Source organism: Malus domestica, chromosome 01, assembly GCF_042453785.1.
Source record: "Malus domestica chromosome 01, GDT2T_hap1".
Taxonomy (NCBI): domain Eukaryota; kingdom Viridiplantae; phylum Streptophyta; class Magnoliopsida; order Rosales; family Rosaceae; genus Malus; species Malus domestica.
In genome coordinates, this window is record NC_091661.1 from 16260715 (window position 1) to 16288661 (window position 27947).

At 39.5% G+C, this 27947-nt stretch overlaps 3 protein-coding genes and 2 long non-coding RNA genes across 6 annotated transcripts; 3 read left to right on the forward strand and 2 right to left on the reverse strand.

Annotated features, from left to right (window-relative positions):
- Window positions 1-1373: 1373 nt before the first annotated feature.
- LOC103417584 (uncharacterized) lies at window positions 1374-4523 on the forward strand. Its single transcript, XM_008355758.4, has 6 exons — window positions 1374-1920; window positions 2471-3027; window positions 3168-3360; window positions 3511-3575; window positions 3684-3894; window positions 4049-4523. Exons 1-6 carry the CDS (start codon window positions 1738-1740, stop codon window positions 4409-4411), a joined length of 1572 nt encoding a protein of 523 aa, XP_008353980.2. The 5' UTR covers window positions 1374-1737; the 3' UTR covers window positions 4412-4523.
- An 846-nt stretch (window positions 4524-5369) lies between these two features.
- LOC103456008 (actin-depolymerizing factor 1) lies at window positions 5370-7049 on the reverse strand. Its single transcript, XM_008395670.4, has 3 exons — window positions 6910-7049; window positions 6152-6417; window positions 5370-5744 (listed from the first exon to the last, which is right to left on the reverse strand). The coding sequence occupies exons 1-3, from the start codon at window positions 6910-6912 to the stop codon at window positions 5594-5596; spliced, it is 420 nt and encodes a 139-aa protein (XP_008393892.1). The 5' UTR covers window positions 6913-7049; the 3' UTR covers window positions 5370-5593.
- A 2302-nt stretch (window positions 7050-9351) lies between these two features.
- On the forward strand, window positions 9352-10269 carry LOC139197572 (uncharacterized). Its single transcript, XM_070825276.1, has 3 exons — window positions 9352-9411; window positions 9497-9560; window positions 9668-10269. Exons 1-3 carry the CDS (start codon window positions 9352-9354, stop codon window positions 10267-10269), a joined length of 726 nt encoding a protein of 241 aa, XP_070681377.1.
- Window positions 10270-20308: 10039 nt separating this feature from the next.
- On the forward strand, window positions 20309-20731 carry LOC139195849 (uncharacterized). The gene is made up of 2 exons (XR_011580923.1): window positions 20309-20399; window positions 20509-20731. It is a non-coding gene; the product is annotated as an uncharacterized lncRNA (long non-coding RNA).
- Window positions 20732-26449: 5718 nt separating this feature from the next.
- On the reverse strand, window positions 26450-27578 carry LOC114826557 (uncharacterized). 2 transcript variants are annotated; one of them, XR_003775463.2, is made up of 3 exons: window positions 27001-27578; window positions 26841-26884; window positions 26450-26535 (listed from the first exon to the last, which is right to left on the reverse strand). It is a non-coding gene; the product is annotated as an uncharacterized lncRNA (long non-coding RNA). The 2 variants fall into 2 exon arrangements; XR_011580924.1 differs by lacking the exon at window positions 26450-26535 and adding an exon at window positions 26579-26770.
- Between the last annotated feature and the right edge of the window lie 369 nt (window positions 27579-27947).

The following is a 27947-nucleotide window of genomic DNA, read 5'->3' on the forward strand; positions in this document are numbered from 1 at the left end:
CCAGTTAAAGATACCACCCCTGGATGGAGGAAGAGTACTTCCAGAGAAGCTGCCACATCTACCTATGAGACAGATAAGGCAAGTCAAGATGATACCACACTCCGATACTTAGAAGTTTCGTGATTACGAGATCCTTCTCCCACAATATTTCCTAATGTCATTTGTACTCTAATGTCATTTGTACTAAATCATTCACTTGTACTCACTAAAGGAGAGCTTGAACCTATGTACTTGTGTAAACCCTTCACAATTAATGAGAACTCTTCTATTCCGTGGACGTAGCCAATCTGGGTGAACCACGTACATCTTGTGTTTGCTTTCCTATCTCTATCCATTTATATACTTATCCACACTAATGACCGGAGCAATTTAGCGAAGATCACAAAAAGCGACCGTTTTCGCTACCTAGGATCTATCTTACAAGAGAACGGAGAATTAGATGGAGATCTCAACCATAGAATACGAGCTGGATGGATGAAGTGTAAGAGTGCATCTAGCATGTTGTGTGACCGTCGTAGGCCACTGAAGCTCAAGGGAAAATTTTATAAGACGGCAATAAGGCCAGCGATGTTGTATGGCACAGAATGTTGGGCGGTGAAACATCAACACGTACACAAAATGGGTGTAGCAGAGATGAGGATGCTTCGTGGGATGTGTGGGCACACGAGAAAGGATAAGATTGAGAATGAGGATATCCGAGGTAAAGTAGGAGTAGCCGAAATTGAAGGAAAGATGAGAGAAAATCGGTTCCGGTGATTTGGACATGTGCAAAGAAGGCCGACTGACGCTCCGGTTCGAAGATGTGACTACGGGACAGAGGTTCAGGGCCGAAGGGGTAGAGGAAGACCTAGGAAAACTTTGGAAGAGACTCTAAGAAAAGGCTTAGAGTACTTGGATCTAACGGAGGACATGACACAAAACCGAGCGCAATGGCGTTCTAGGATTCATATAGCCGACCCCACTTAGTGGGAAAAGGCTTTGTTGTTGTTGTTGTTGTTGTTGTATACTTAATAAACTTTATTGCTGCAAATTGTCCCAGTAGGTCACTGTAGCAGCGTACCTTATCCATCCACTGGGTTAAATAAGGACTGTTGAAATTTAGAGAGAGAGAGAGAGAGAGATATATATATATATATATATAGAGGTAGGATAAAAATTCTTAGATGGTTTAGGTCAATAATGAAAATTTGGCCATAACGGCGGAGGGTGTTCCATTTTCCAAGATTGATAAAACACGCAACCCCTGACCAGCTTGGTCCATTGTTAGGCCGAAGACCTCATAAACTTTGGAGACTTTTCTTCAAAAATTGGGGAGTCTTTCATGCAATTACGGAGGTGGCGGCATAAAACATGAATTATGAAAGTTAGACACTGCACATTCCACGATAATGTAAACATACATGGTAAGTGCAAAATACATATATATAGTTTTCTTGCCAAACAAATGTTGTCAATTGTTAATATATAAATATATAGACACGAGTTTTCTTGCCAAACAATATATGAGTTGTTATGGTGGCAGAAAACCTATATGAGTTGTTATATGGGCTCTTGTTTGACAGGACGGTCTAAATTGACAGTCTAACAACATAAACATTAAATATCTGATAAGATCGAGAAGAAGCTAGATAGCAAGGCCAAGGACTTGTAATTGAAGTTCTCATAGACTTGACTATATAGCATAGAAGTACAGGAGGCCTCCTCAAGGTGGCTTGGAGGATAGCTTGAAGCATAAACATGAAGAGGAACAATGGGAAGCATTTGTATGAGTTGTTGGATGGGACAGGATTGCATCGGCATTTTATAGGAACAAGTTGGAGGCCATTGCAGAAGAGAAGTGCAACAGCTTCTTTAATCTTCTTCCTGTTGTTGCTGCTTTTGTGTGTTGCTGCGTTGTTATCTGCTGGCTGGATTGATACTGTAAGTTCAATGAACTCATAATGCTAGATTATACATAAAGTTTGAATAAGGGAATTCTAGTTTGTCACATAGTGGGTATGTTTATTATCTTCTATATTTTGTTTCCTTAAATAAGACTATTTATAACAAAATTTTTAAACTAAAGAAAAACATATCGAAGGTATTTATCGACCACCTTACTTGAAGTGGATCCATATATTGCAGAGGTGGTCAGAAAATGTAGTCTGGAAAATAATAACGCTACTATACATAAGGGCTCGGTCGTTAGACGACTATTGTAGTCTTATCTCTTCTCACTTAGCACGAGTGGAAAAAACTAAGATTTCCGAAGTTTGGTCATCGAAATACAATAATATTTTACTTCCTTGTTGTTCAGAGCAATTACAAAGAATCAACTTCAAACTCCAGATGGAGTGTTTAATCTTTTTACTTTTCTAATATTTAATTTTATTTTTTGGTACCTTTGCATTTCACATAAAAGATTCTTTTGTATCAAAATTTTGCTTCATACTAACTTATAAAATATTTTCATCCTTTCTCTCTTTCTCAGAGAAAGTTTATATTTTCAGGTACTTATTCTAACGAATCAATCATACCCACAAAAGAAACCCCAAAAAGAATTGAATTCCCTCTGCAGTGTACCAAAGGAATTAATGTAACACAAACTTGTCCAAGAACCTACCCTACCACACACAACCCCACAAATCCTAACCGTCCATCAAACCTCACATGCCCGTCACACTTCCGATGGATCCATGAAGATCTAAGACCATGGAAAGGGACGGGAATCACAAGGGACATGATTGAGCGGGCCCGAAAGACTGCACATTTTAGGCTTGTGATCGTGGACGGAAAGGCCTACATAGAGAAGTACAGACAATCCATACAAACTAGGGACATGTTCACGTTATGGGGCATTTTACAGCTTCTAAGGGTTTACCCTGGTAGATTGCCTGACTTGGAGCTCATGTTTGACTGCGATGATCGGCCTGTCGTCCGATCAAAGGACTTTCGGGGGCCTAATGTTGGCCCGCCACCGGTGTTTCGATATTGTGCAGACGAGGAGAGCTTGGACATTGTGTTTCCAGATTGGTCCTTTTGGGGCTGGTAAAATTGCTTATGTCTTACTCTTACAAATATTTAGTGTTTTTGCATGTGAAATGCCCTTTGTTTTTGTTTCTTTGTTTATTTGAAGGAACCATATGTTACACATGGAATCTTGCAAACTCTTCTTTTAATTTTGGCAGGGTTGAGATCAACATAAAACCATGGAGAAGTTTATTGCCAAGCATAAAAGAAGGCAATAAAAGAACAAAGTGGAAGGACAGGATCCCCTATGCTTACTGGAAAGGTAACCCTCACGTCGCTCCAACCAGAAAGGACCTTCTCAAATGCAATGTCTCAGAAAAAAATGACTGGAATACACGCCTATATATACAGGTAAATTTCTGTATATATACACAAATATAACTTCCTAATGTATTAGTTTGTGTACTTTCTTTTACCCAAATTAATCTCAGAAACTGTTTACTTTCGTACAGATTATAATACATAACACTGCATATTTCTATTTGTTATTTTAATTTTCAGGATTGGGAGAAAGAATCTAAACAAGGGTACAAGCAATCCAACTTGGAAGACCAGTGCAAGCATAGGTAGTTTTCGATATCTTTTCATTTGAAATTCCATTTATTAACAACTTAAAACTTTCTTCCTTTTTGCTGTGTTGTACTGATATATAGAGCTTAATTTGGTTTGCACAGGTATAAAATTTATGTAGAAGGATGGGCGTGGTCTGTAAGTGAAAAATACATCATGGCATGCAATTCTATGACGCTGTATGTAAAGCCTCGGTACTACGATTTCTTTATGAGAAGCATGACGCCATTGCAGCATTACTGGCCTATTAGGGACAACAGCAAGTGCACTTCTCTTAAGTTCGCGGTGGAATGGGGCAATAATCACACAGACAAGGTTATATATCTATCTATGTCCTAGTAAAACTTCAAGCATACAATGAAATTATATGTATTTTTTGTGAAACAATAGGGCATGTTATGTTGCATACTGTGAATTTGAACTGTAGGTTCATGAAATTAACATTTTTGGTATCTTGTAAATATGGCAGGTGCAGGAAATTGGGGAGGCAGCTAGCAAATTCATACAAGAAGATCTAAAGATGGACTATGTGTACGATTACATGTTTCATGTGCTAAATGAATATGCAAAGCTCTTGCAATTCAAAGCGACTATACCTCCCAGTGCAGTGGAGCTATGCTCAGAAACAATGGCATGTGCTGCAAATGGTACATGGAAGAACTTCATGGTGGAGTCCATGGTGAAGTATCCTAGTGATGAACTGCCATGCACTCTGCCTCCTCCATACGAATCTCCGGCTCTTCGTAATTTTCTTGAGAGAAAGGCTAATTCAACTAGGCAAGTAGAAGTTTGGGAAGATGAATACTGGAAAAGTAGAAATAAAACGCAATAGAACCTTTTCCAATGTCTCCTGTTGTGCATTTTCTATGTGTTCCATAGGCTATGACTTGTAATTTTATGTCCTAGACTTAAATGAAGAGATTTGAAAATAAGATTCCAAGTAACTTAGCTGATTAATATCCACTTAAAGTTTTATCCTTACACGATCATTTAGTTGACTGACAGTCTTCACTTTGTTGGAGAATGTTCTGAATTCAAATCTCATGGGCGACAGTTATATCAAACAAGGTTTTATCCTTGATTTTGGCTAAACAACACTCCCCTTAAAGTTGATAGGGAATTTTAAACACACCCTAACAATATTTTCTTCTAGTCTCAAATACGAAAAATCCCAAAGATAAGTTTACACCAAATACCTTGCCACTTAGTACTACGATCTAGTGGTATTCCTCTTCACTTGTAAGTGAGAGGTCTTAGGTTCGATTCTCTCTAAAGGCAAGGTTCTAAAAGACGCTAGACGCTAGTTGGGGAGTGGGTTGGGGCCTAGCGCCTATGCAAGGCCTAGGCGAGCTCTTAGGTGGACTAAGTGAATTTAAGTAAATCTATTATATTTCGTTGAAATAAGTGTATGCTTATATTTAAAATATTTATAATTTCACCTTAAACTTCAAAATAGAATGACATATATTATGAAGTTTTGGAACATAAAGAAAACATGGGTTGTGTGTTCATTTAAGTATGCAACAAGTCTCTTACAATTTATTGAAAAAAATAAAATGCAAAGTGAAAGTTATCTATTTTCTGTCTAAGCGATTCACGACCTAGGCGGGTTTGGACGGGCTAGGCGGGTGCCTAGATGATCTTGGCGGGCACCTCAGCAGGTCTAGGGGTTATTTCTTAATTTTCAAACACCTAGACATTAATCGAGGCGGTGGTAAGCCCATTGTGAGGTTTAGCCCACTCCCCTCAACCCACTTAGTGTAGATAAAATCGCATGCTAAAAAAAAATGTTTACACCAAATATCTTAAGTGATATTATCCTTTGTTAAGAGAACATAATAAACTCTGACATACACCAATACAGCAAAGCAATGTATCAATCAAATTAAGTTTTAGATCTGAATAAACAGCTGATCTGAAAATAAAGTAATTAATTTAAAATAACTCACACGACTAGGAAAATTGAAAGACAGATCATATGACGAAGTGATGGACCAATGCTCTACAGGAATGTTTAGAGTGCCCGCCCTTTTATGATATCCAAGCTCATCTCACTAGGATCTGTTGCCTGCAACTCCACTTGAATGCCTTCCAACTCCCTCTTGAATCTGTCCTTGGAGCTTGCATAAAGCATCTTACTTCTCACCCTTGATGTATCGGGTGCCCTATATATGTACATCCACAAGAAGCCAATAAAATGGTCTATAGCTTTCATTAATCAATTCTAGAAGTTTTTCTTTACTTTTAAGGAATTTGATTGTCAACAATGGGTGTTTGAAGACTACGGTTCTCTTATTAGATATCTATGACATGTTATGCTTACGAAATGATATCAATTAGAGCCTTAATTCTACCAAGATTCTTCCTAACATCAGTTCAATTTTAACTTTTAGCCTAACAATCATAGTACACAAAATGTCTCGTATGATAAGAAAACATCTCTAATTACGTCATGTTACGCAAATATACACATAATGAACCATACATCACACAAGCAACTTAAGTAAAATCAATTTGTATACTTTTGTCTATTTTTTTTAAGAAAAAAAAATCAATTTGTATACTTACTAACCATGCAATGAAGAATATTTTGCTTTTCTGGCAGTTCTCATTGGTTGTAAAATCAAAATCATAGACGGCATAGCGGCACTCATCGGCAGGCATGGAGGCACTGAAATCATCGTAGCTTTCATCAGGACCTCCAAGCTTCTCTACAATCACCTGTTGTATCTTCTCCTCGATCTTGAACACAATAAATCGGAAATTTCTCTTCGCTTTTAGTTCTAAGAACTTGAGCTTACAATCATCATGCACAGCCATTCCAGAAGCAGCGTTTGCCTACCCATCAATGTCACCGAAAATTAAAATAGTCTAACACCATAATTGATTAGATTTTTGTAAGTCACAGTACAGTTTGTTTGGAAATGTGCGGTCTTGGAACAATTTAGCAACATAACATGTCAGACTATATGATAATCATATAACAGTTTAACAACATAACATGTCTGACTATCTAGCTAGCGAGAAAGACGTGTATGTCCCAAACATTATGATCATTGGAAAACAAGATAGATCAAGAGATTTGGAAAATGTTGAATTATGCCTGAAATTTCCCACATTAATGGGTCCAAAGAAAATGAGAACCGTTCCATAGCATCACAATTCGGAGGTAGAAAAAGATTTGATATGTGATAATATTAAGAAAACAAATCATCACATATCTTCTACTCTAGCCAATAACTTTTATGATTTAATCACGCATGCATTTCCATAATTATGTTACCTTCACAGAAAAAAAAAAAAAAAATAGCTGGAGAGGAGCATGCTTACCATGTTGATCTTCTATAGGAGATGAACCTTGTGCAATGAGAAAAGAAAATGCAGATAAAAGAGAAAGGTGCGACAGATATGCAAAAATCTCTGATTTTGATTACTGCATGAGAAAGTGAGTTTGGAAGGAAAAGAAAGGCAGGGGAGAAGAGATTTTTGTGGGAGAAAATGGGGGTCGGTATTTTCTTGGGAGTTTATTTTTATCTTAATTAGTTAGGCTGATTTCGTCAAATAAATTCATGTTGCCACGTTAAAGGGAGCATTTGGATGCCTTTTTGGCCAATAATTAAATGTGATTAAGATTTATAATCAAAGGGTTACATTGTTTGGGCGTTTTGACCATGTTTTCATCTCCCATATTAAGATTTCTGGAACCTTGGTCTTCCATGTACTTCGCAATTCAGTTATGTTTTTAGAGGTGGCCAATATGGGGATCCAACTAGGGTTTGAAGCTGCATGAGTCATGAGTTATTAACTTAAGGATAAACTACACAAAAATACCCTAACTATGAGTCGAATCACAATTTCATACATCATGTTTTAAAAGTTACAATGTCATACCTCTTCATTTTACGAATTTATTGCAATGTCAAACCGTAGTCAGTTTTTCTGTCAATTTCTTTGTTAAATGTTGACGTGACTTAAGGTGAAACCCACTTCCTAGCCCAATTGGATTAAAAATTTAATTAAATATAAAAAAAATTAAAAAAAAAATCATTTAAATATTTTTATAAAAATTGTGGAACATCATCAGCCTCACCCTTTTCCCCGACGACATCGGCCTCGCAGCCACTCCTTCGACTCCCCTTCCCTCGGTTGCTCTCCTACCTTCACCTCCTTCATACATATATTTCCCTTGTTCCCAGTGTTATTTCCGTCAAACAACATGTAACGACCCCTTCTCTCTTCAGTTTTCCTAAAGGGGTGTGATATCCACACACCTCATTTTACTTCTCACACACCTTTTTAATTTTCAGCCGTCGGATCGGATGAATTGAAGAAAATCAACAGACATAAATTATTCAGGGGTGTGTGAGAAGTACAATGGGGTGTGTGGATAGCACACCCCTTTCCTAAATCCTCTCCATTCTTGCAGCCCACAAAGTCTCAACGGAAAGTAGCTCCGTCCACCGTGGAAAACGGCTACTCGGCTGAAAAACTCGACCAGCTGCTCCTCTCCTCCGCCATCTGCAACAGCGAGGATGTGGGCCCCTTGTTTTGCAAGGCCTTCACTTCCTGGAAGCCCAAGATGTGCTCCAGCATCTCTAACACTTCTCCCGATCCAAGTAGTCAGAAATCGAGGAGGTTTGTAAGGTCCATTACCAAGAATCCCCTCCCTCCGTTGCTCTTCAACTTCACTCCAATTAGTTGATCCAAAGCATTTATTATTACACATGTTTAATTTGACCTCCTAATCCCATCTTAATTAGACCTACTTAACTAATTTCTATGGGTTTAATTGTGTGGGTTCTAGTAATTTCTGTGGGTTAAAGTAATTGTCTTGGGTTATCAAAACAAAATTGGGGTTGAGATCGAAAACACACTAGCCGACTCTAATCATATTTATCCAATCCCCATCATTATGTGTCCATTTTTTTTGTTTAGGGTTAGTTTCCTCTGCAATTTTCCGTCGAAATGGGCCGGAGTGGAAAAGATTTTCTTGTCTACGACATGCTTTTCAAGATTGGGGGAGTATCGGATTTTTGGGGCTGGGTCTTGGCGTAGGCTTTGAGGGTTAAATCTTCGAAGAAGAGGGTCATCTCGTTGTTGACGACGACGTCGTAGAACCCGGATTAGGGTTTGGGTCCGGAACCGAACTGAGTTTTAGAGAGGTATCAGAAGAGGGAATGTTGGGGGAGAGCTTCTTGGAGTCGTTCTTCTTCCAAAAGAGAAAGGGCTTGATGCGGAGGTGGAAGGAAGGGGAGGAGAGCCACATAGGTGTTACAAAAAGATGAGTGGGTTAAAAAAAAGATGGAGGAATTAAGGGCAGCCACACACGCCAACTCACTTACTTCCCATTTATCAAAGTTCCACATTGATAATGGTTTTTTAAAGTACAAAGCTAGGATTGTGATTGGACCTAATTCAACTTGGAGACAAAAGATCTATGAAGAGCATCATTGCATTCCAATGGCCGGTCATGAAGGAGTCTAAAAAACCTACCAAAGATTGAAAAGAAGTTTTTATTGAGTAGGGATGAAAAAAGATATTAAGTCATGGGTAGCCGAGTGCAGGGTGTGCTAACAGAATAAGTATGAGACCTTGTCACCACTAGGTCTGCTTCAGCCACTTCCAATACCTGAAAATGTTTGGAGGGACATTAGCATGGATTTTATTTGTGGCTTACCCAATTGCAAGGGAAAGTCTGTTATTTTCGTGGTTGTGGACAGATTATCAAAATATGCTCACTTCATTCCTCTTGGACACCCTTGTACTGCAACTATGGTAGCTCAAGAATTTGTAGAGCATGTGTTCAAGCTGCATGGCATGCCATCAACCATAGTAAGTGATAGAGACACTGTATTCCTCAGTGCTTTTTGGAAAGAATTTTTCAAATTGAGTGGGTCTAAGCTGTGTATGAGTTCAGGATACCACCATTAGAGTGATGGCCAAACTGAGGTGGTTAACCGGTGCCTGGAGACCTATCTTAGGTGCTTCACAAGTTGTCAACCCAAAAAGTGGCTCTATTGGCTCCCATGGGCAGAATGGAGTTATAATTCTTCAGTTCACAGTTCATCCAAATTATCTCCTTTTGAAGTTGTTTATGGGTATCCCCCTCCACATATTGCTTCTTATGAAAAAGGCACTGCAAAACTGGATATAATTGAGCAAGGATTGTTAGCAAGGGATAATCTTTTAGATATGCTCAAGACTAATCTGTTGGTGGCTCAGAACAGGATGAAAGCTCAAGCTAATAAGCATAGAAGGGAAAAAGAGTTTGAAGTTGGAGACTTGGTTTATTTGAAATTGGTTCCTTACCAGTTGCAATCATTGGCTGCACATGCTTTTCATAAATTACATCCTAGGTTTTATGGCCCTTATGAAGTTCTGGAGAGGATTGGGAGTGTAGCCTACAAACTCAAACTTCCTACAGATTCCAAAATACATCCTGTCTTCCATGTTAGCTGTTTGAAGAAGCATTTGGGTCCAGGGGTTAGTCCTCTAACAACACTACCAGTGATGATAGAAGATGGGTTGCAGTCTCGGGAACCAATGTCAATTCTGCAACGGCGAGTTTACAGAAAAGGAAATGGAGCGGGAGTGCAGCTACTCGTTCATTGGAAGGGCAGCAAGGAAGAAGATGCTACATGGGAGGATTATGATGAGTTAGCTAAGAAATTCCTAGATTTTTCTCTGTGAATACAACCTTGTGGACAAGGTTTATCTGAAGGAGTGGGCAATGTTACGATTGTGATTAGCCTGATTGCAATTAGTAGCTTACTAGTACTTTTATTAGTAATAATCTAGTTGTTTGGTATTCTAGCCAGCTGGCAATTGTCGTAGTGGAAACATATATGTAATCAAGTTGGTGGGGTTGTCCTGGAACGGTGAATTAGAAAAATCATTATCAATATAACAAAAAATAATTCTCTCTGTCTCCTTCCGGCTCTATCGTTCTCCATAGCTGTTTGGCAATTTGCAGGTTAAGAACAGGGGTGCTGAGCATCGATACTATCAATAGGGAGGGGGAGTCGAAGGGGTGGCCGAGGTCGATGCCTTCGGGAGGATTGGGGAAGAAGGGTGAGGGTGATGGTGATGGGTTTGTAGGATGTGGGTCCTACATTTTTAAAAAAAATAGTTAAATGATTTTATTTTAAATTTTGGGTAAATTACATTTTATCCGCTCAGGTTTGTGATCGATTTTAATTTTTTACAACATCTTTAAAACATTTCAATTTCATACATTTATTTATCATTTTATTTCAATTTCATACATCCGTTAGAAAATCTGTTAAGTAAACCGTTAAGTGCTGACGTGGCTGCCAAATTTGTGCCACGTGGCAAAAAAAAAATTTATGCATTTAAAATATAAAAATATTTGACCTATTTAAAAAAAAAAAAAACATACAAACCCAAAACCCCCGACCCATCTCCCTTTCCTCCACTCTCCCCTGCAACCCCCCCCCCACTGTGTAAAAAATTTGAACTTTTGAATTCAATTTTATTTTTTTTCTCACCTTGGGCTAAATTTCTGTTTGGCTACAAAGAACATGGTGTTGAGCATGGCGTTGAGCCGGCCGAATCTGTCCATGGCATGTAGGGCGTTTGTGATGGAGGCGAAATTGCCGATTCTGGAGCACCAGGTGAGGGTGCGCACAATAAGGGGTGGAGTGGAGTGGAGGGGGGATTGCAGGGGAGGTGGGGGTGGGGTGGGGGAGGTGGGGGAGGGGTGGGATGGGATGGGGTGAGTTTTTGGATGGGAAGGGAGGTGAAGAGAGTGGAGGAGAGGGAGTTGGGTTGGGGTCCTGGGTTTGTATTTGTTTATTTATTAGTTTTTTTAATAGGATAAATATTATAATATTTTAAATGCATAAAAATTATTTTTTTTGCCTCGTGGCACAAATTTGGTAGCCACGTCAGCACTTAATGGTTTATTTAACAGATTTTCTAATGGATGTATGAAATTGAAATAAAATGATAAGTAAATATATGAAATTGAAATGTTTTAAAGATGTTGTAAGAAATTGAAATCGACCCCAAACTTGAGGGGGTAAAATGTAATTTACCCTTAAATTTTTTAATCTAATTGGACTAGGAAGTGGGCTCTAACATTGCAATAAATTCGTAAAATGATGTATGACATTGTAATTTTTAAAACATGAGGTATGAAATTGTGGTTCAACCCATAATAGTTTTGTGTAATTTACCTTAACTTTAATTTTAAGACACTTGCATATGATAGCCATTTCACTTGGGGCTATGACTATGTGGATTGATGTGAGACTTTTCATGTACCTAGAAAGAGTTGAGTATTTTAGTTTTTTTTTTGTCAATTAGTTTTATAATGAGATCATATATTTTTGGAATCAGGCAGTTGCTTCATATGTAAAGTCTAATGGCAAGTGCGCGTCACCTAGCTAATACATGTTGTTTATATGTTTGGCTTGAGCATCATCACACGTGAGAGGGAGTGTAAAGATGTAGAATGTGATCTCACATTGAAAAGCATGCACTTAGGATAGAAATAAGAAGTTAGGCTAGGTATTTCCTTATTTATAATTGGCTTAAGGGCTTGTGTCAAAACCACTCAAGTTTCTTTAAGGGCTTGTCATAAAACCAAACAAGCTACTAATTGATCATAGAATTGAAGATGGAATGCAGGTATAACTTTTCATCCACTCATGTGTACATGTTATTAGATAGCCAATAAAAACCTCACATTCGAGCAATATATTTTGACAAAATCAACGATCTTGATTGACAATATAATAATATAACATATTTGGATGTAAAATTTACTGATGATATCATTTACAGACATGTATGATTACTTTTCTTAACATTATTGGGTTTTGAATATGATTATATGTCATGAACTCGAGATATAGATTCATTTGATTTTTAGCTACTGAAGTTAAAGAGGCACTATTTACATCTCGCGAATATACTAATAAGCCAACGATCAAGAACAATTCTCCCCAGTTTGACATTACTACCTCATATAAAATTGTTCAGGTTCTTTGACGTTCTCCTTAAGCAAGGCAGCTACAAAGATAGGTGTTCAATAAAATACCTAAAAGAGATGGAGACGAGCAAGGGAAACAAGAAAAAGTGGTATGCATTGCATGCTTCATCTTGATTCTAGTAGGCAAAATTCTTGAATCCGTCACTACTATATATAGTATTTAGATTTATCTTATAGTTATATGATTCGTATGGAATTTATTTTGCTCTCTATGTAGATTGAAAGTTAATTACAAGCTCACCCAAAGATCAAATGGAAGCCCACAAACTTAGCTTAAAAATCTTCATGTTTCAGCCCATCTTAAAATTATTCAAAGCTGTGCAATGTCTAGCAAAGCCCGTACGTATGAGTTTAAAGGAATCACATTAGAAAAATGATCAACTTTAGAACGTGAAGCTTTGTGGCATGCATGATTATCACTTTCATGAAATTAATATATATAATAAGAGATCCACCTTTTCTGAACACATTTAATTATTAAGATGCAGATGGCTAATTTTTTATTAACAAATCCAGAAACCTCCCTATGGGTGTTAAGGCTAATCGAACTATTTTTGTGATAGTTAATGGTGTCATCTGAGTCATTCTTAGGAATATTTTTTTGTTCATTATTTTCAAGTGATGATGATGCTTCGTATTCTATTTATCACTGCTAGATCTGTGTAGTGAATAGACATAAATCTCAAAATTTAAACTTATCCAATAATGATAGATAGATTGGTGAGCACTATCACTACTTGAGGGTGAGATGCAAATTTATGCCATCTCTTCCTTTGATAAAATGTACCTGCAAAACAATAACACGTAAGATTAAGGCCAAAAACCTCACGTGCCCTCAATGAATTAGAGGGGGTTTTGGCCGAAGAATCTACAATGCTAAAGTTAGAATTTTGAAAAAGAATGTATTTTAGAGTTTTTTTTTGTTTTTTTTGTTTTTTGGAAGAGATGTATTTTGGAGTTTGTGGATAACAAATAGCCTAGTATTTTAGTGTGATAAGATGTGTATTTATAGGAGGGTGGCCATCCCTTTGGGTGGAGAGTGGCCGGCCATATATGGTGGTAATTGGAGAATAACTGCAAGATATTATGTGAAATATTATCTTGCAATTAACATGACAATTATTCTTAATTTAAGTAGAAACTTTTGAGAGTTACCTTTTGAATAAAATCATTAAGGAATTGATGAGGAGTGATGAGAGGAATATAAAATAAATTTCATATTGATCACCCTTGATTCTTCCTTTATTGAACCGTTATTGTCCGTTGTATGCACATGAGAATCCTGGTATAACTCGAAGGTAATTTGATCTTTTTTACTCAAAAGCTTACGTGTCACCTTTATAATTTTTTGCTCCACATGGTGGTGACAAAAAGACATTCTAATACTTGCAAATACTGCTCTCACATGATAATCAATATACAATTAGACATTGGTATTTGTAAATACTTGCAAATACTACGCATAATATGTTCATTTGATTTTATTTTTTTTTTATTTTTTATTTTTTAACATTGGAATTTTCTAAACAAGTTGTAAGGTTGCAGTGCTTTCCGATCACCATAAAAATGATTTTTGTGACCATTCTGCGGGCCCTCATTGATCGATTAATACCAAATATCTCTATGTACAAAAGGTTAAAAGTGTTGCCGCCTATATTAAAGGAAGATGGACAGGCAAGAGGAATTATGTGTTATATTTTATGTTTTGTGCCTTTATTTATAGTAAATTAGATACGACTCTTTGCCATAGAAGTAATACAATTATAAGATATAGGATCTTTTAGTATCCTAAATACAATCTATTAGTAATTCACATAATCACATGTGCTATAATTAATTTAACAACACTCCCCCTTGAGTGTATAAATACTTAAGTAGATGGTGCATTAGATCTTCAGGCAAATGTAAAAGCAGTTGAAGAAGTCGTCTTGTCTAGTCTGCATAAGTAGCAAACGTGAGTCTCTAATGAGTAATGCATGTAGGAGTAAGTCTCACCAAAAATTGGCTATGGTAAAACCTAATACGACAAACCCATAGTTTAAGGAAAAAAGATGAGTTCATGCAACATGTCGATACTTAACATCTTTAGGATGTAAGTAGTAGAACAAGCACATGAGGGCATGACCATTCTGAAGGGAAAATGAGTACATTAAAAGGTCAAGTGAGTATACTTTAGGATACTCCCCATGAGTTCGACAAAACTCCCCTGAGAACTACAAGTATTGCAAATGATATACTTACATATATCTATTCTTTGGAAGGTTGACTTTGGTCATGACTTTGTGAAGATGTTGGCAAGGTTGTCTTGGGATCGAATTTGCTCGACTTCAATCTTCTAATACTTTGCTAATGTGAGAAAGGGTGCAATATGATTGGTGTTGACTTGTTAAAGTATTATGTTTTGGTCTGGTCAATACATGTGCTGTTGTCTTAATTGTTATCTTTATAATTTATTTTTTTATTTTTTAATCAACCACTATAATATTAGATGCTCAAATTTCAGATCTCTATTAAACCTTATTTATAGTTTTCAGATCAGACGCTATCAACCACCAGTTCTTGTCTAATTCGCTTGTGTCAAAGATTTTTTGGCCCTATACTATGGAGACGAAGAGCTTCCTTTCTCGAGATGTGGAGGTGTGAGAAGGAGAAGGAGAAAACCGGATTTCTCCTTTTTCCTCCGAAAAAGAACGCCGACTAGCTCGACACTATTGCCGATGCTACTGTGATAGGACTAGAGGATGAAATAGTGCAAAAAATATAGAGAAAAAGGGAAAAAGGAATAAAGCAAAACATCTTGATTTCATTCATACCTTTCCCAAATGGTGAAATGGGGCTTATATACAACCATAGAGGGGGAAGTGCTCACAATTGGAACATATCTCCACTTACCGTACCGTTGGATAAAACCAACTTTTACAAGGAAAAGACAAAATATCATAAAGGAAGGGACCAACAGTTGTCCAATATCTTAATATCCTAACAATTCTGCCCCCTAAGAAGGAGCTTGTCGTCAAGCTTTGAAGTTGGGAAATCGTTCGAGAATGGTGTTTGCATCCTCCCAAGTAGCATCGTGTTCCGGTAAGCCCATCCATTTGATCAGCCATCGCGTGACAGCATGGTTCCTCGCTTAAATATGCCTTACTGCAGAATTGTTTCTGGGGTCCAAGTCACAAGTCCCTTGTTAGACATAAGAGGAAGCATAGAGGAAGCAACCACATTACAGCCTAACTTAGGCTTAAGGAGTGAAACATGGAAGGTGGGGTGTATGCGAGAGTCGAGAGGCAAGTCCAAAGTGTAGACAACCTTCCCAACACGAGCAAGAATCTTGTAAGGGCTGTAGAACCTGGGTGCCAATTTGGGGCAGTTGTTATGATTGACCGAAGATTGGCGATAAGGTTGTAGGCAGAGGAAGACCCAATCTCCCACTGTGAACTCACGCTCCAAGCGTTTTTTTGTTAGCATAGTGGCACATTCGATCTTGAGCGAGCTGCAGATTTTCCTGAAGAAGGCGGAGTAAGGCATCTCGGTCACGAAGGGTTGTATCCACTAGATGGACTAGGGAAAACCCGGGTAAGTATGAAGAGACTCGCAGAGGGGGATATCCATAGACTGGCTCAAAATGGGTCATTTGAGTGGCCGAATGAAAGGTGGTGTTGTACCACCATTCCGCCCACGGTAGCCAAACAACCCAAGAACTCGGTTTATCGCCCACGAAGCTATGCAAGTAGTGTTCTAGGGTGCGGTTCAAAACCTCTGCTTGGCCATCCGACTGGGGTGGTGAAAATGGGGTTATGGTCGCTGATGATTGTTTTGGGCATGCCATGGAGGTGAAACACCTCACAGAGGAAAATATTAGCCATTTTTGTTGCCGAATAAGTGTGTTTGATGGCGAGAAAGTGTGCATACTTGATAAGGTGATCGACGACCACGAAGATGGCATTGTGGGCCTGGGAATAGGGAAGTCCTTCAATAAAATCCATAGCGATGTTTGTCCAAATTTAAGAGGGAATAGGAAGTGGTTACAGCAACCCCAATGGTTTAATGGACTTGTAATTGGTGCGCTAGCAGGTATCATAGCAAGAAACAAAGGATTTAACTGCCTTTTTTAAACTAGGCCTATTGAAATTACGACGAACTCGTTTGTAAGTACGGAGGAACATCGAGTGTCCCGCAGTGGGAGAACAGTGGAATTCATGTAAGATGTGAGTACGCCAAGGAGAAGAAGCCACCACAAAAATGCCATCTCTGTAATAAAGAAGATCTCATCGAAGAAAGAAATAGGATCTTATCGGCTTGGAGTTCTGTAGTGCTTGGAGGATGGCAGAAGCCTTCGGGTTCTGTGTGTATTCGGCTTGGATCTTTGAGATGCTATTGAAGATATGTTGGGAAAGACCAATAAGGGCCAAGCACTCGTGTTTCCGGGACAGGGCATCGACAACTGAGTTCGTAGAACCCAAGCGATATTCAAGTGTATAGTTGTAGCCCAATAATTTAAGGAGCCATTTTTGTTGAGTGGGCATTGTGATCTACTGGTTGGGAAAATACTTCAAGGTTTGGTGGTCTGTCATAATTTTGAATGGGTCCCCGAGCAAATAAGGGCCCCATTTTTGTACTACGAACACAATGGCCATTAACTCTTTATCATAGACTGATAAAGTTTTATGTTTCTCCGCTAAAGGCTTACTGAGGAAAGCAATGAGGTGTTGGTTTTGGGAGAGGACAACCCTAATACCGGCGTCGGACACGTCACATTCGATGGTGAATGGCTGGGTGAAGTTAGGGAAGGCCAACATTGGGGTGGAGGACATGGCACACTTGAGAGCTGAAAAAGCATGAGTTGTCGTAGGAAACCACTGTAAATTATCTTTCTTCAATGGCTCGGTCAGTGGGTAGGCGAGTAAACCGAAGTGATGCAAAATTTGCGGTAGTAGCCTACAAGGCCTAAAAATCCCCTTAATCCCTTGAGGGTGCGAGGCTGAGGCCAATCCAAAATACACTACACCTTGTGAGAGTCGAATGCTACTCCTTCGGTCGAGGTGATGTGTCCCAGATAGGCTACTGTGGTTTGTCCAAAAGAGCATTTGGAAGCCTTAAGTTTCAAGTTGTGAGCACGCAGGACCTCAATATCGAAACCAAATGTGTGAAGTGAGTTTACAAGGTCGGACTAAAGATGAGAATATCGTCAATGTAAACCAGGACAAACTTCCGGATAAAGGGCTTAAAGATAGAATTCATTAAGGCCTGAAAAGTGGAAGGGGCGTTGCAGAGCCCGAATGACATCACCAAAAATTCAAAGTGTCTGTCATGTGTTCGAAACGCTGTTTTAGGAATGTCGGGCTTATACATTCGGATTTGGTGAAAACCTGATCGGATGTCCAATTTGGAGAAAACTAACCTGATTGAGTCCGCGATAGTTCACACAAAGCCACCAAGATCCATCAACCTTGTGGACCAATAAAGTAGGTGAAGAAATAGGGCTCGAGCTAGGGCGAATGATGTCGGCAGTGAGCATGTCTTCCATCTGACGTTCAATCTCTGTTTTCTGAGCATGGGCATAGCGATACAGACGAATATTCACTGAATGGGTGTCTGGCAATAAGGTGATGAGATGGTCAGTTGGCTGTGTGGGAGAGAGGCCCGTGAGAGGTCGAAAAGGTCCGAATACATATGCAGAATCGGTTCGATATGTAGTGGGGTAGCAAGGGCGCCTTCAAGAGGGGAATGAGAGTGAATCAGGAAGGCTACCAAGGGACTTAAAATCACTCGTGAAGAAACAAAGAAGGGTGAGGTATTTGTGGCGCGCAGGCCCACTTATTTATAATTGGTGCCATTGATTTGGAATTCCATGATTTTGTTCTTGAAGTGCCAGCCAATATACCCTAAGGTTTCCAACCATTCAGCCCTCAGAACTAAGTCGCACCCCACAATGGGCAAGAGCCGTATATCCGAAGAAAAAACATAATTCTGCAACTGTACCGAGACATTGTAGGCAAGCCCTTGTGTGTGACAAATATGGCCATTAGCAACTACAATAGGTTTGATGTGGGAGGTGTCGATGCGAAGGCCGAGGTGGAGCGCTACGGAGGGGTTGAGAAAGTTGAAATCAGCCTCGGAGTCCACAAAAACCCGAATAGGCAATGTCCCAATGTGACCCACCAGGTGCATAGCTCGACCACGAGTGTGCTTGGGAGAAGCCAACTCGTTGAGGGTGATAGGGATGAGATCCTCCGACGGAACTTCATCAGGCGCCAGCAGAAGATAGTCAGGAGATGTCTAAGTGGCGACCTCGGAGATTGCAGCGGCGTCTAAAAGCAGCAGGTGGGGGTGGCACATGTGGGTAGTATTTATCTGGACAATAAAGGCATTGGCCGCGGGCACGGCGTTCCTGGACTTCCACATGGGAGATGCGCAATGGTGGCCTGACCGTAGAGGGCGGAGCTGGTTTGGGAGATGAGGGTGGAGGAGACGACGATGAAGCAGGTTGTGTGGAGGAGGGTCGGGCGGGGAATGGGCAAAACAGACCCCTACGACATTGGTACTTGTTGTTGTAAATACGAGCTAGTTCAATGGACGGGCCAAAGAGGAATGAGCCTGTGCTAAGACGTCATCCTGAAGTTCAAATTTCAGCCCATAAACCCCTAGGAGTTGAGAATCATACCAACCTTGGGCCTATCATGACAAATAGATGAAATAATTGATGTAGGCCTCTAGTGGGCCTTTCTGAGGTACATGGGAAAATGACATATTGAAGTCCAGTTGGTCGCCCAACCCAAACTGTTGGAGAAGGGATTTGGTAAAGGTGGTGCAAAGCCTAGACCCAATATGCAACTTGTACCATTTGAACCAAAAGGCAGAATCACCAATAAAATGGAGGCCCGCGATGGTGACCCGGTTGGCGGTGTCGACCATATGGTAATCCATATACTTATTTACGAGGGCAATCCATCTGTACTGGCCATTGTTGAAGAATCGGAAGAGCTCAATCTTCATGTGTTTTGGGTTGTTGAAGGTAAGTGGTGGCCCTTGATGGAAGGGTGGCTATTAGGGAAGGTGAAATGAAGAGGATGGAAGGTGAGGACGGAGGGTGGTGGTAGAGGTTGAGTGGATAGAGGACGACTGTAGGTAACCAGTGATTAGGGTATAAGGGAGAGATGGGGAGCGGGACTAATGCGTGCCCCATGTTGGAGGAGGAGCAATGGAAATAGGTTGGGAAGGTGGGGGCAACATAGTGGATGTGGAACCCAGGGAATGTGAAGGGAACTGATTGAGATTTGGGAAGGAGTGGTGGATGGGGGTGGGTGTTGCTTGGAGGCACGGATCTCATCCATTAAGTGGTTATGGACTAGGCTAATATTAGCTAAGGAAGCCTGAATGTCCGTCAGATTTGATTGGAACGATTCTTGGCGAGTGGCTAATAAAGACACCGAGTCGTGAAACCCATTAAGCTGCTTTTGCCCATAGACGTCGGCCACCACCACAGAGGCTTTGCTTTTGCCCATGGATGGTAGCAACTTGTTGCTGATACCAGATGATAGGACCAGAAGATGAAATAGTGCAGAAAATATAGAGAAAAGGGAAAAAGGAATAAACTATAACATCTTAATTTCATTCATACCTTTCCCAAATAGTGAAAGGGGGCTTATATATAACCCTAGAGGGGAAAGTGCTCACAATTGGAACACATATCCACTTACCCTATTGTTGGATAAAACCAACTCCTATAAGGAAAAGACAAAATACCATAAAGGAATAGACCAACAGCTATCCAATATCCTAATATCCTAACATATTGCTCCTCCGTGTACGACGACATTTGGGTTTCTTGTTTTTAGTTTAAAGTTTTGGTATTTGTTGGTATTTTTGGGTTTTTGAGGTTGGTTTTGATGGTGGGTTGTGTTTGGTTTCTGCAGAATCTAACAACTGCGGAAGTGCGGCGGTTTCTAGGACTGTTGGAGCGGTGGCGTCGCAGCGGAAAATCTGGGTGGATAAGTTTTTGAATTCAGAGAATGAGAAATCTGATTACGGCTGAAGAGTAAATTATTGTCAAGTTTAAGTCTTTGATTTTATTCTTATTTTTTGTGGGATTAAATTTTTGTAAGACTAATCAAAGTTTTAAGTCCTTGGTTATGGTAACTTGTTGAGTTGATGAAGAAAATTGTTGGGTTGCTAAATTGGGTGGGATTAATTTATCATTGTCTAATGAATTGTGAGGAAATTAATTTTGGGGCATTGATTTAAACAAATTGCATAATGGGAGTTTAGTGTTCCTGCATAACTATGTTTGAATTATAAAAGCAAAAGAACAAACTCGAGAGTCTGCTACACGTGGAGTAAGTTTCTTTATGTTTTGTTATACTACCACATTGAACTTCAGATCAGGGTTCTTTATACTGCCACAGTGAATTCTAGGATCATGTTGCAGAGAAAGGTTCTGGTTGGAAGAGTTGTGACATAAGGTATTACTATCTTTCTTATTTGAAATGTGTAAATGATATTTCTATCATGGCGTACATGACTAGTTGACTACCTAAGTGTTATTTGGAGAAGGAGAATTAAAGATGGTTCCTTTGCTGGATGTTGAATAGAGTTGGTATGTACTGTATTTGATGCTAAATGAAGTTTCAATGTTCCTTGACTCTTTGGTCCTTATAATTTTAGGTGCTGCGAGAGATTGCTTACCAGTTACTGTTAGAACCAATCAAATGTCAAGTATATAATATATAACAATTTGCACAGTTTATTTCTATTGAAAAATTCAACAACAGATACAATATATCAAAATATAAACACTTAATGAAATTGCATATAAAATCACAAATCACTTACTTGTTCTTTGAAGATAAAGGCTTGTAGAAGTAATCTCCTAAGATAGAAATTCGTCCCTACACCAGTGCAACAGTTCAATAGACGTCTATCTTGCAGGATACAACTATCTAACCCAAGTTCTTGCACTCGAACTTGGATTCTTGGCGAATTGGTTGTGGTGTTTCTCTGTGAAGTGTGAAAAGGAAGCGATGGAATTGTTGTATTGGTTTCTGATTTGACAGCCATATATATAATGGCGCAATGGAGCAGTTAAAGCCGTTCATGTTTATCTTTAAGAACGGTTGTAACTGTTCACATGATCAGTTTTATCCTTTCGGAAAAAACTGATTGCAAAAATAAAAAACGTAAAAATGATACTTGGGTTTTTTGTCCATCTGAGCCCCAAGGCCCAAGGTCCATCTTTGACATTTAATATATACACCCAAACCCTCCAAGTTTAAGGCCCAAGGTCCATGGCTTTGGCCCAATTCTTTTTAAACTATAAGTGAGTGAACTCACTTATAAAGGTGACTTTAAAAAAGGTTTTGGGCGATGTGGGATTGGGAGTCCCCCACAAGTTCCAACAATACTCCACATTTTCTATTCAAACTCTAGCAATACCCCATATTTGAATAGAAAATAAGATTCTAACTAAATTAGTAACGTCTATCTAGAGAACTTAGATATGATACGCATCGGGATAGGTGTCTTTTGGAGTTGAACCTTCTTTAGTGAGTACTTATTGGATTTACCTAATGAAACAGTGAATTTAATATCTTGAACTGATCATTCTTAGTAGTAAATCGAAACAATAAGTATCACATATATCACATCGTGACACACTTCAATTCATACGGTTGTTTTCATTTTGGTCCTGAACATATCCTGATTTCATGAGACCTTTAGAGAATTGTAGTCATACCAATTCTCAAAGATGCGACCCTACATCAATCTTGTTGATGCACAAAATCAGTGGGGACTTTGGTATAATAGAAAGTGTTAAGTTTGTGACATTCGCTAGATTGCTCTGGTCACTAGTATGGATAGGTATGTAAATGGACAGAAATAGGGAAGGAAACACAAGATGTACGTGGTTCACCCAGACTGGCTACGTCCATGGAGTAGAGGAGTTCTCATTAATTGTGAAGGGTTTACACAAGTACAAAGGTTTAAGCTCTCCTTTAGTGAGTTCTAGTGAATGATTTAGTACAAATGACATTAGGCAATATTGTGAGAGAATGATCTCCTTTTAAAGAAGAGAGTCTTTAGCTTTGTTCTGACTTTGACACGTGTCGTGTTGTGATTGGCCTCTGATGTTGACACGTGTCGCGCTATGATTGACCTATGATGTCGACATGTGTCACGCTGTGATTGGCCTCCTGGTTGGAGGCAAACTCTTATGGATCCTTGATGGTATAACGTTGACCGGTGCTCAGTAATTTCGGGATTGGTCAAGTATGGTACAAATAGTGTTCCCTTAAGTTCCTAAGTGAGGGAAGCTGCTCGGTTGGGGACTTACAAGATCCAAGCCGCTGAGTAATTGCGAAACTTTTAAGTACCGAACTGTGGTATCATTTTCACTTGCCTTATCTGTCTCATAGGTAGATGTGGCATCTTCTCTAGAAGTACTTTTCATCCATCTAGGGGTGGTATCTTTAACCGATGGAGATGCACAAGGTAATGTATCAATTTCACTTGAAGCTTACTTGTAGTTTCGAGCTTGATCAAGCACGATACAAACCATATAGTAGGAGTCCCCCAAGTCTCTGAGCGAGGTGATTTACCGAAAGAAGTGACAGACAAGGTAAGCAATCAGAGTTCCAAGCAGTCAATCTTAGATTGAAAGTTTGATCTCATGTTCTGGCTGATATCTCATTCTCCTTGTTCTGTAGACATCAATAAGGACAAAGAAAAGGACATGGAGAAGAGACGATATGAGATACTTTTACTTTTGAAGAAGTAACTTTCCACAGGCTTATTCTTGAACTGGGCTGGAGGGTTTTCTGGTTTCCTCCAGAATATAAGGCCGACTCAAGAATTTGAGGGTCAAAACAAGTCCATCAAATCAAAAGTTCGTTCGACCTTGATGATATGGGATACTTTTGCTTTTGAATAAGTAATAGGTGAATCAGCACGTGTTCTGTTGCACTTGTCTCCACATGCTTCCTTGTATCATTTTCATTTGCTCTATATGTTCCTTAAGCATATGTGGTATCTTCTCTAGAAGCACAAAATGTTGAAGATGAGTACTCGAGAGCAATGCTAGGTAAGTAATCAGGCAAGGGGTTCAAGGCAGTCAGTTCCTGACTGGAAGCTTGATTCCAAGTGTTGAATGATTGCTCTCTTTCTCATTGTCTTGCAGGTAAGAACAAGGGCAAAGGAAAAGATAGGGAAAAAGCATGATATAGGATACTTTTGCTTTTGACCTTGATGATATGAGATACTCTTGCTCTGGTGTGGCTAGTTTGCAGAGGTATTATTGGGGGGGGGGGAGAAAGCTGAGTATTTCGAGAGGCTTTGTTGGGAGTGCCATCTCAAATATGAGGAATGGTTGAGCATTTTTGCAGGTTTGCCTGTCTGTGGAGGATGGAGGTCGACATATATAGGAGTTTCCCCAACAACAAATGGTAATGCTATTCCTTTACCCTTCTTGGTCATAGAAATATAGTGGGAGCTGTAAGCTTCACGTGTTTGAACTTTGTCAGAGCACGTTGAAAAAGTGGTCTGTGGTATCCGGAGAGCTGATGTTGCGTGTGAAGATTGCAGACAAGCTTTATCCAAGGACATCTAGCTCTCGAAGCTCGGAGAGTGGTGCCCTTTCGATTTTTGAACAAGCAATCCTATTTGGGATTTGGCTCTCGGGATTTGGAGAGGGGTGCCTCTTAGATTTTTGAGAAAGCAATCCTATTGGGAGTTTGGCTTTCGAGATTCGGAGAGCGGTGCCTCTTCGATTTTTGAGCAAGCAATCTTGTTGGGAGTGCTTTCTTGGATGTGAGTAAAGGTTGGGCATTTTTGCCAGTCTGCCTTGCCACAGAGCGCAGATGTTGACACACATAGGGACTTTCCAGTTATCAAGCAGTGATGCTGTTCCTTTGCCCTTGTGGGTAATAATAGGGTAGTTGGACCTTCAAATTTTATGTGTCTAAACTTTGTCAAAGATCTTTGGCAAAGTTATTTGTGGTACTCGATGAGCTGATGTTGCGTGTGGAGATTGTCGATAGATTTTACTTAGGAAAATCCACTTCTCGAAATCTGGATAGTGGTGCCTCTTCGATTTTTGAACAAACGACCCTATTGCCCTTTCTTTTATAGGGGCACCAATTGTGTGCAAGAAGTACGTTCAAAGAGTTATTGCTTGTAAGAATTTTCCCCTTATTTTTATACTTCAGAAATTTATTGGATTATAAGAGCACTCCACCCTTGGAGCCCTCCCCCCAGGCAATCCACTATTCAATCCACCCTGTGAACAGTAACTGCCATAATGAACAGTAACTGCCTTTTGCATCTCCACCCTTGCACTTGAATAGCCCTGGCAATAGGCAATAAAATATTATTAATTTTTTTTTTTACAAAATAATACTAAATAAATTTATTTGTAATTTCGGATAAGATATTTTAAATCGTTCTCGTTGCGCCACGTGTCATTTACCCAAAACGACTATTATTGGTCATAGATTTCGATAAGATTTTTATCCAATGTCATCGTGCCACGTGTCGTTATCTTTTCAGAATCTTTGTGGATAGATTTCGATTAGATTTTAAATCGTTCTCGTTGCGCCACGTGTCCTTATCCGAAACTGGATTGAAACTTTGAGAGAAAGATAGCAATGTGATTGAAAGTAGTTGAGAAAATATGAAATTGTGGTGTAAAGTAGATGATAATGAGAAGGTATTTATAGAAAAGTAGAAACATTTTTTTTTAAAAAAATTCAGATATTTTTTTGGATTTTTTACAATTTAAAATTTTTTTATTCAAATAATTAATCTCTGCCGTTGGATTTTAAAAAAAATTGAATTCCAACACTCCAGATTGTGCCATGTGTCACAACGGTAACTTTTCTTAATTTTAAAACTATTTTATTTATTTATAAAGCATATTAATATCGACCGTTGATCTCAGATCGAACGGTTGATATTAAATAAGATTTTTTATATTTTTTTACCGTTGATATCCAACGGACCAAATTAAAGAGCCGTTGAGATCGAACGGACCGTGGGAAGCCATGTGGCTTCCCAACGGTAACTTTTCTGTCTGAAAAGTCGGCTGACTTTTCTGAAAAATGGTCGGGCGACACGCCCCTACGAGAGAGTAGGGTGCACGCGCCTGACAGAAAAAAATAAAAAAAGGGTCAGACGCCAGGCTGACACCAGCGCTGGCGTCACACCCACTCGGGCTCTCGGGCTGTCAACTCTTCACAGGCCTGGAGCTCGGGCCTCACCTCCGCTCGGGCTCCTTCAACGCTGGAGCAAGTTCACAGGGCCTCGGGCCCTTTCCTCTCCCCTGTCCCCCGAGCAATGTCCATGGGTGGACTTGCTCTAACAGTGAAATTTAGGCGCAATCCTCGTCGTCCCATCACGACTTCAACACCAATCTTTGCACAATCACAAAGAATGCCACTATTAACAAGAATTCACCAATATACTCATGATTCTGGCAACCAAACCAACCAAATTTGTAATTACAAACTTTCCCCATCATTCCATTTATAGTGAATAAAGTAGGGCTGGGCACGGGCCGGGCCGGGCCCATTTTTGAAGGGACCGGACCGGATCCGGAATTAAAGGAGACGGGGCGGGCCGGGCCGGGCATTACAATTCTGAAAATAGGAACCGGACCTTACCTGGCCCGGTTGAAACGGGCCGGTTCGGTCCGGGTACACGGGTCCTTTTTTTTAAAAAAAAAAAATTCAATACATTCCAATTCAAAGGATATCAACGGACAAGAAACATCCAGTATGATGTGTATCTACCCATCTTTTTCATCTAATTAAGGAAATTAAAAGCTAAACAAACTAAACAATATCGTGAATTCTAAATTTACAAATTCATGGTTTCATTCTGAATCTTGCAATTACAGTTCACTACATGGCATGCAAAGCCTTGATGTAAAAAATTTAAATTTTCACGATTGCCTGCAGTATAAATGCGATTCAAATCTTAAATCTACAGACCGTGTTTCCACAATAGTTTCTATTTTACTCCAAAAAAAAAAAATTGATCGCATACAAAACACAAATTAATCACACAATTCATCCAAATATACTCGAAAATTTTCAGATGATGAATCGGAAACAACAGTCACCCGAGGTCGAATCCGATCCTAACATTCCTCAACATTGAATTACATGCATAACTCACATGTTAAAACTATTTATGTACGAGTATCGCGTTTATAGCTAAAACTAGAGCTCAAAAATTAGCAAATACAAAAACATACCCAGGTTTCGATGCGGTCGAAGCTGCAGCGCCATCAGCTTTGGTCTAAAAAAAATTAAACACCCAACAACTAAATTCAGAACTCCAAGCATTACAAATAACAACAAAATCCGAAATCAATTTCAAAAGTTAAAGAGAGAAAGGAAAAGGAGATGATTAACTGCAACAACATTGGTAATCAGTTGATCAGCCCGGCGAGCCTTCGAATTCAAACCCGAGCTAACCCCGGCGTCAGATCTGACAACAAAGAAGCTCGCTTTCCTCCCTGAATCAAATCAAAACACAAAAATTAGCTAAATTTTAAAAAGAAAAATCAACGGAGAGGGATAGGGAGAGGGATTCGAGGGAGAGGGATAGGGAGAGGGACTCAGGGAGATGGAGTCGAGGGAGAGTCTGAGAATCCGAGAGACTGAGGTCTGAGGCTGCTGAGGCTGAGGATGCTTCTGGAACTCGGGACTCGGGGAAGGTTGGCTAGGGTTGAAAGTTGAAAACTTGAACTGACGGTTGAGATTGGATGGAGAGATGATATTAAATCTCGTCCGTCCAATCTAACACAAACGGGCCGGTCCGGGTACCCGCGGATCCTATAATTTTGGAACCGGCCCACCCCTAAAACTTCAATTACCCGGCCCGCCCCGCCCCGATCTACTTTTACAAAACTAAGAACCGGCCCGTACCCGCCCCGTACCCGTATTACCCGCCCCTACCCGCGGGTCCAGGACCCGTTTGCCCAGCCCTAGAATAAAGTCATAACCTCAACCTATGAGTTTATTCAAGCTCAAAATAAATAAATCAATGAAAATCATCATGATTCTCACCCATATACTTAGATTCCCAGCAATATTTATTGGTAGAATAATTATAAGAATTTCTAGCCATACACATTGGCAAAATAATTATCAAACATCAAGCTGCAATCCTCATTGGCTAAATAAATACCAAGTTATCAAACCACATCTACTATTGGCTAGATAATTACTAGCATAATAACTACAATCATAGGTAAAACCACTTACCATTATTAACTATACACAGCCGTTATCACGATTTTATTTTATTTTTTTCAAAATTTCTAGCCACACTCACTAGCAAAACCAACCTCAAATTT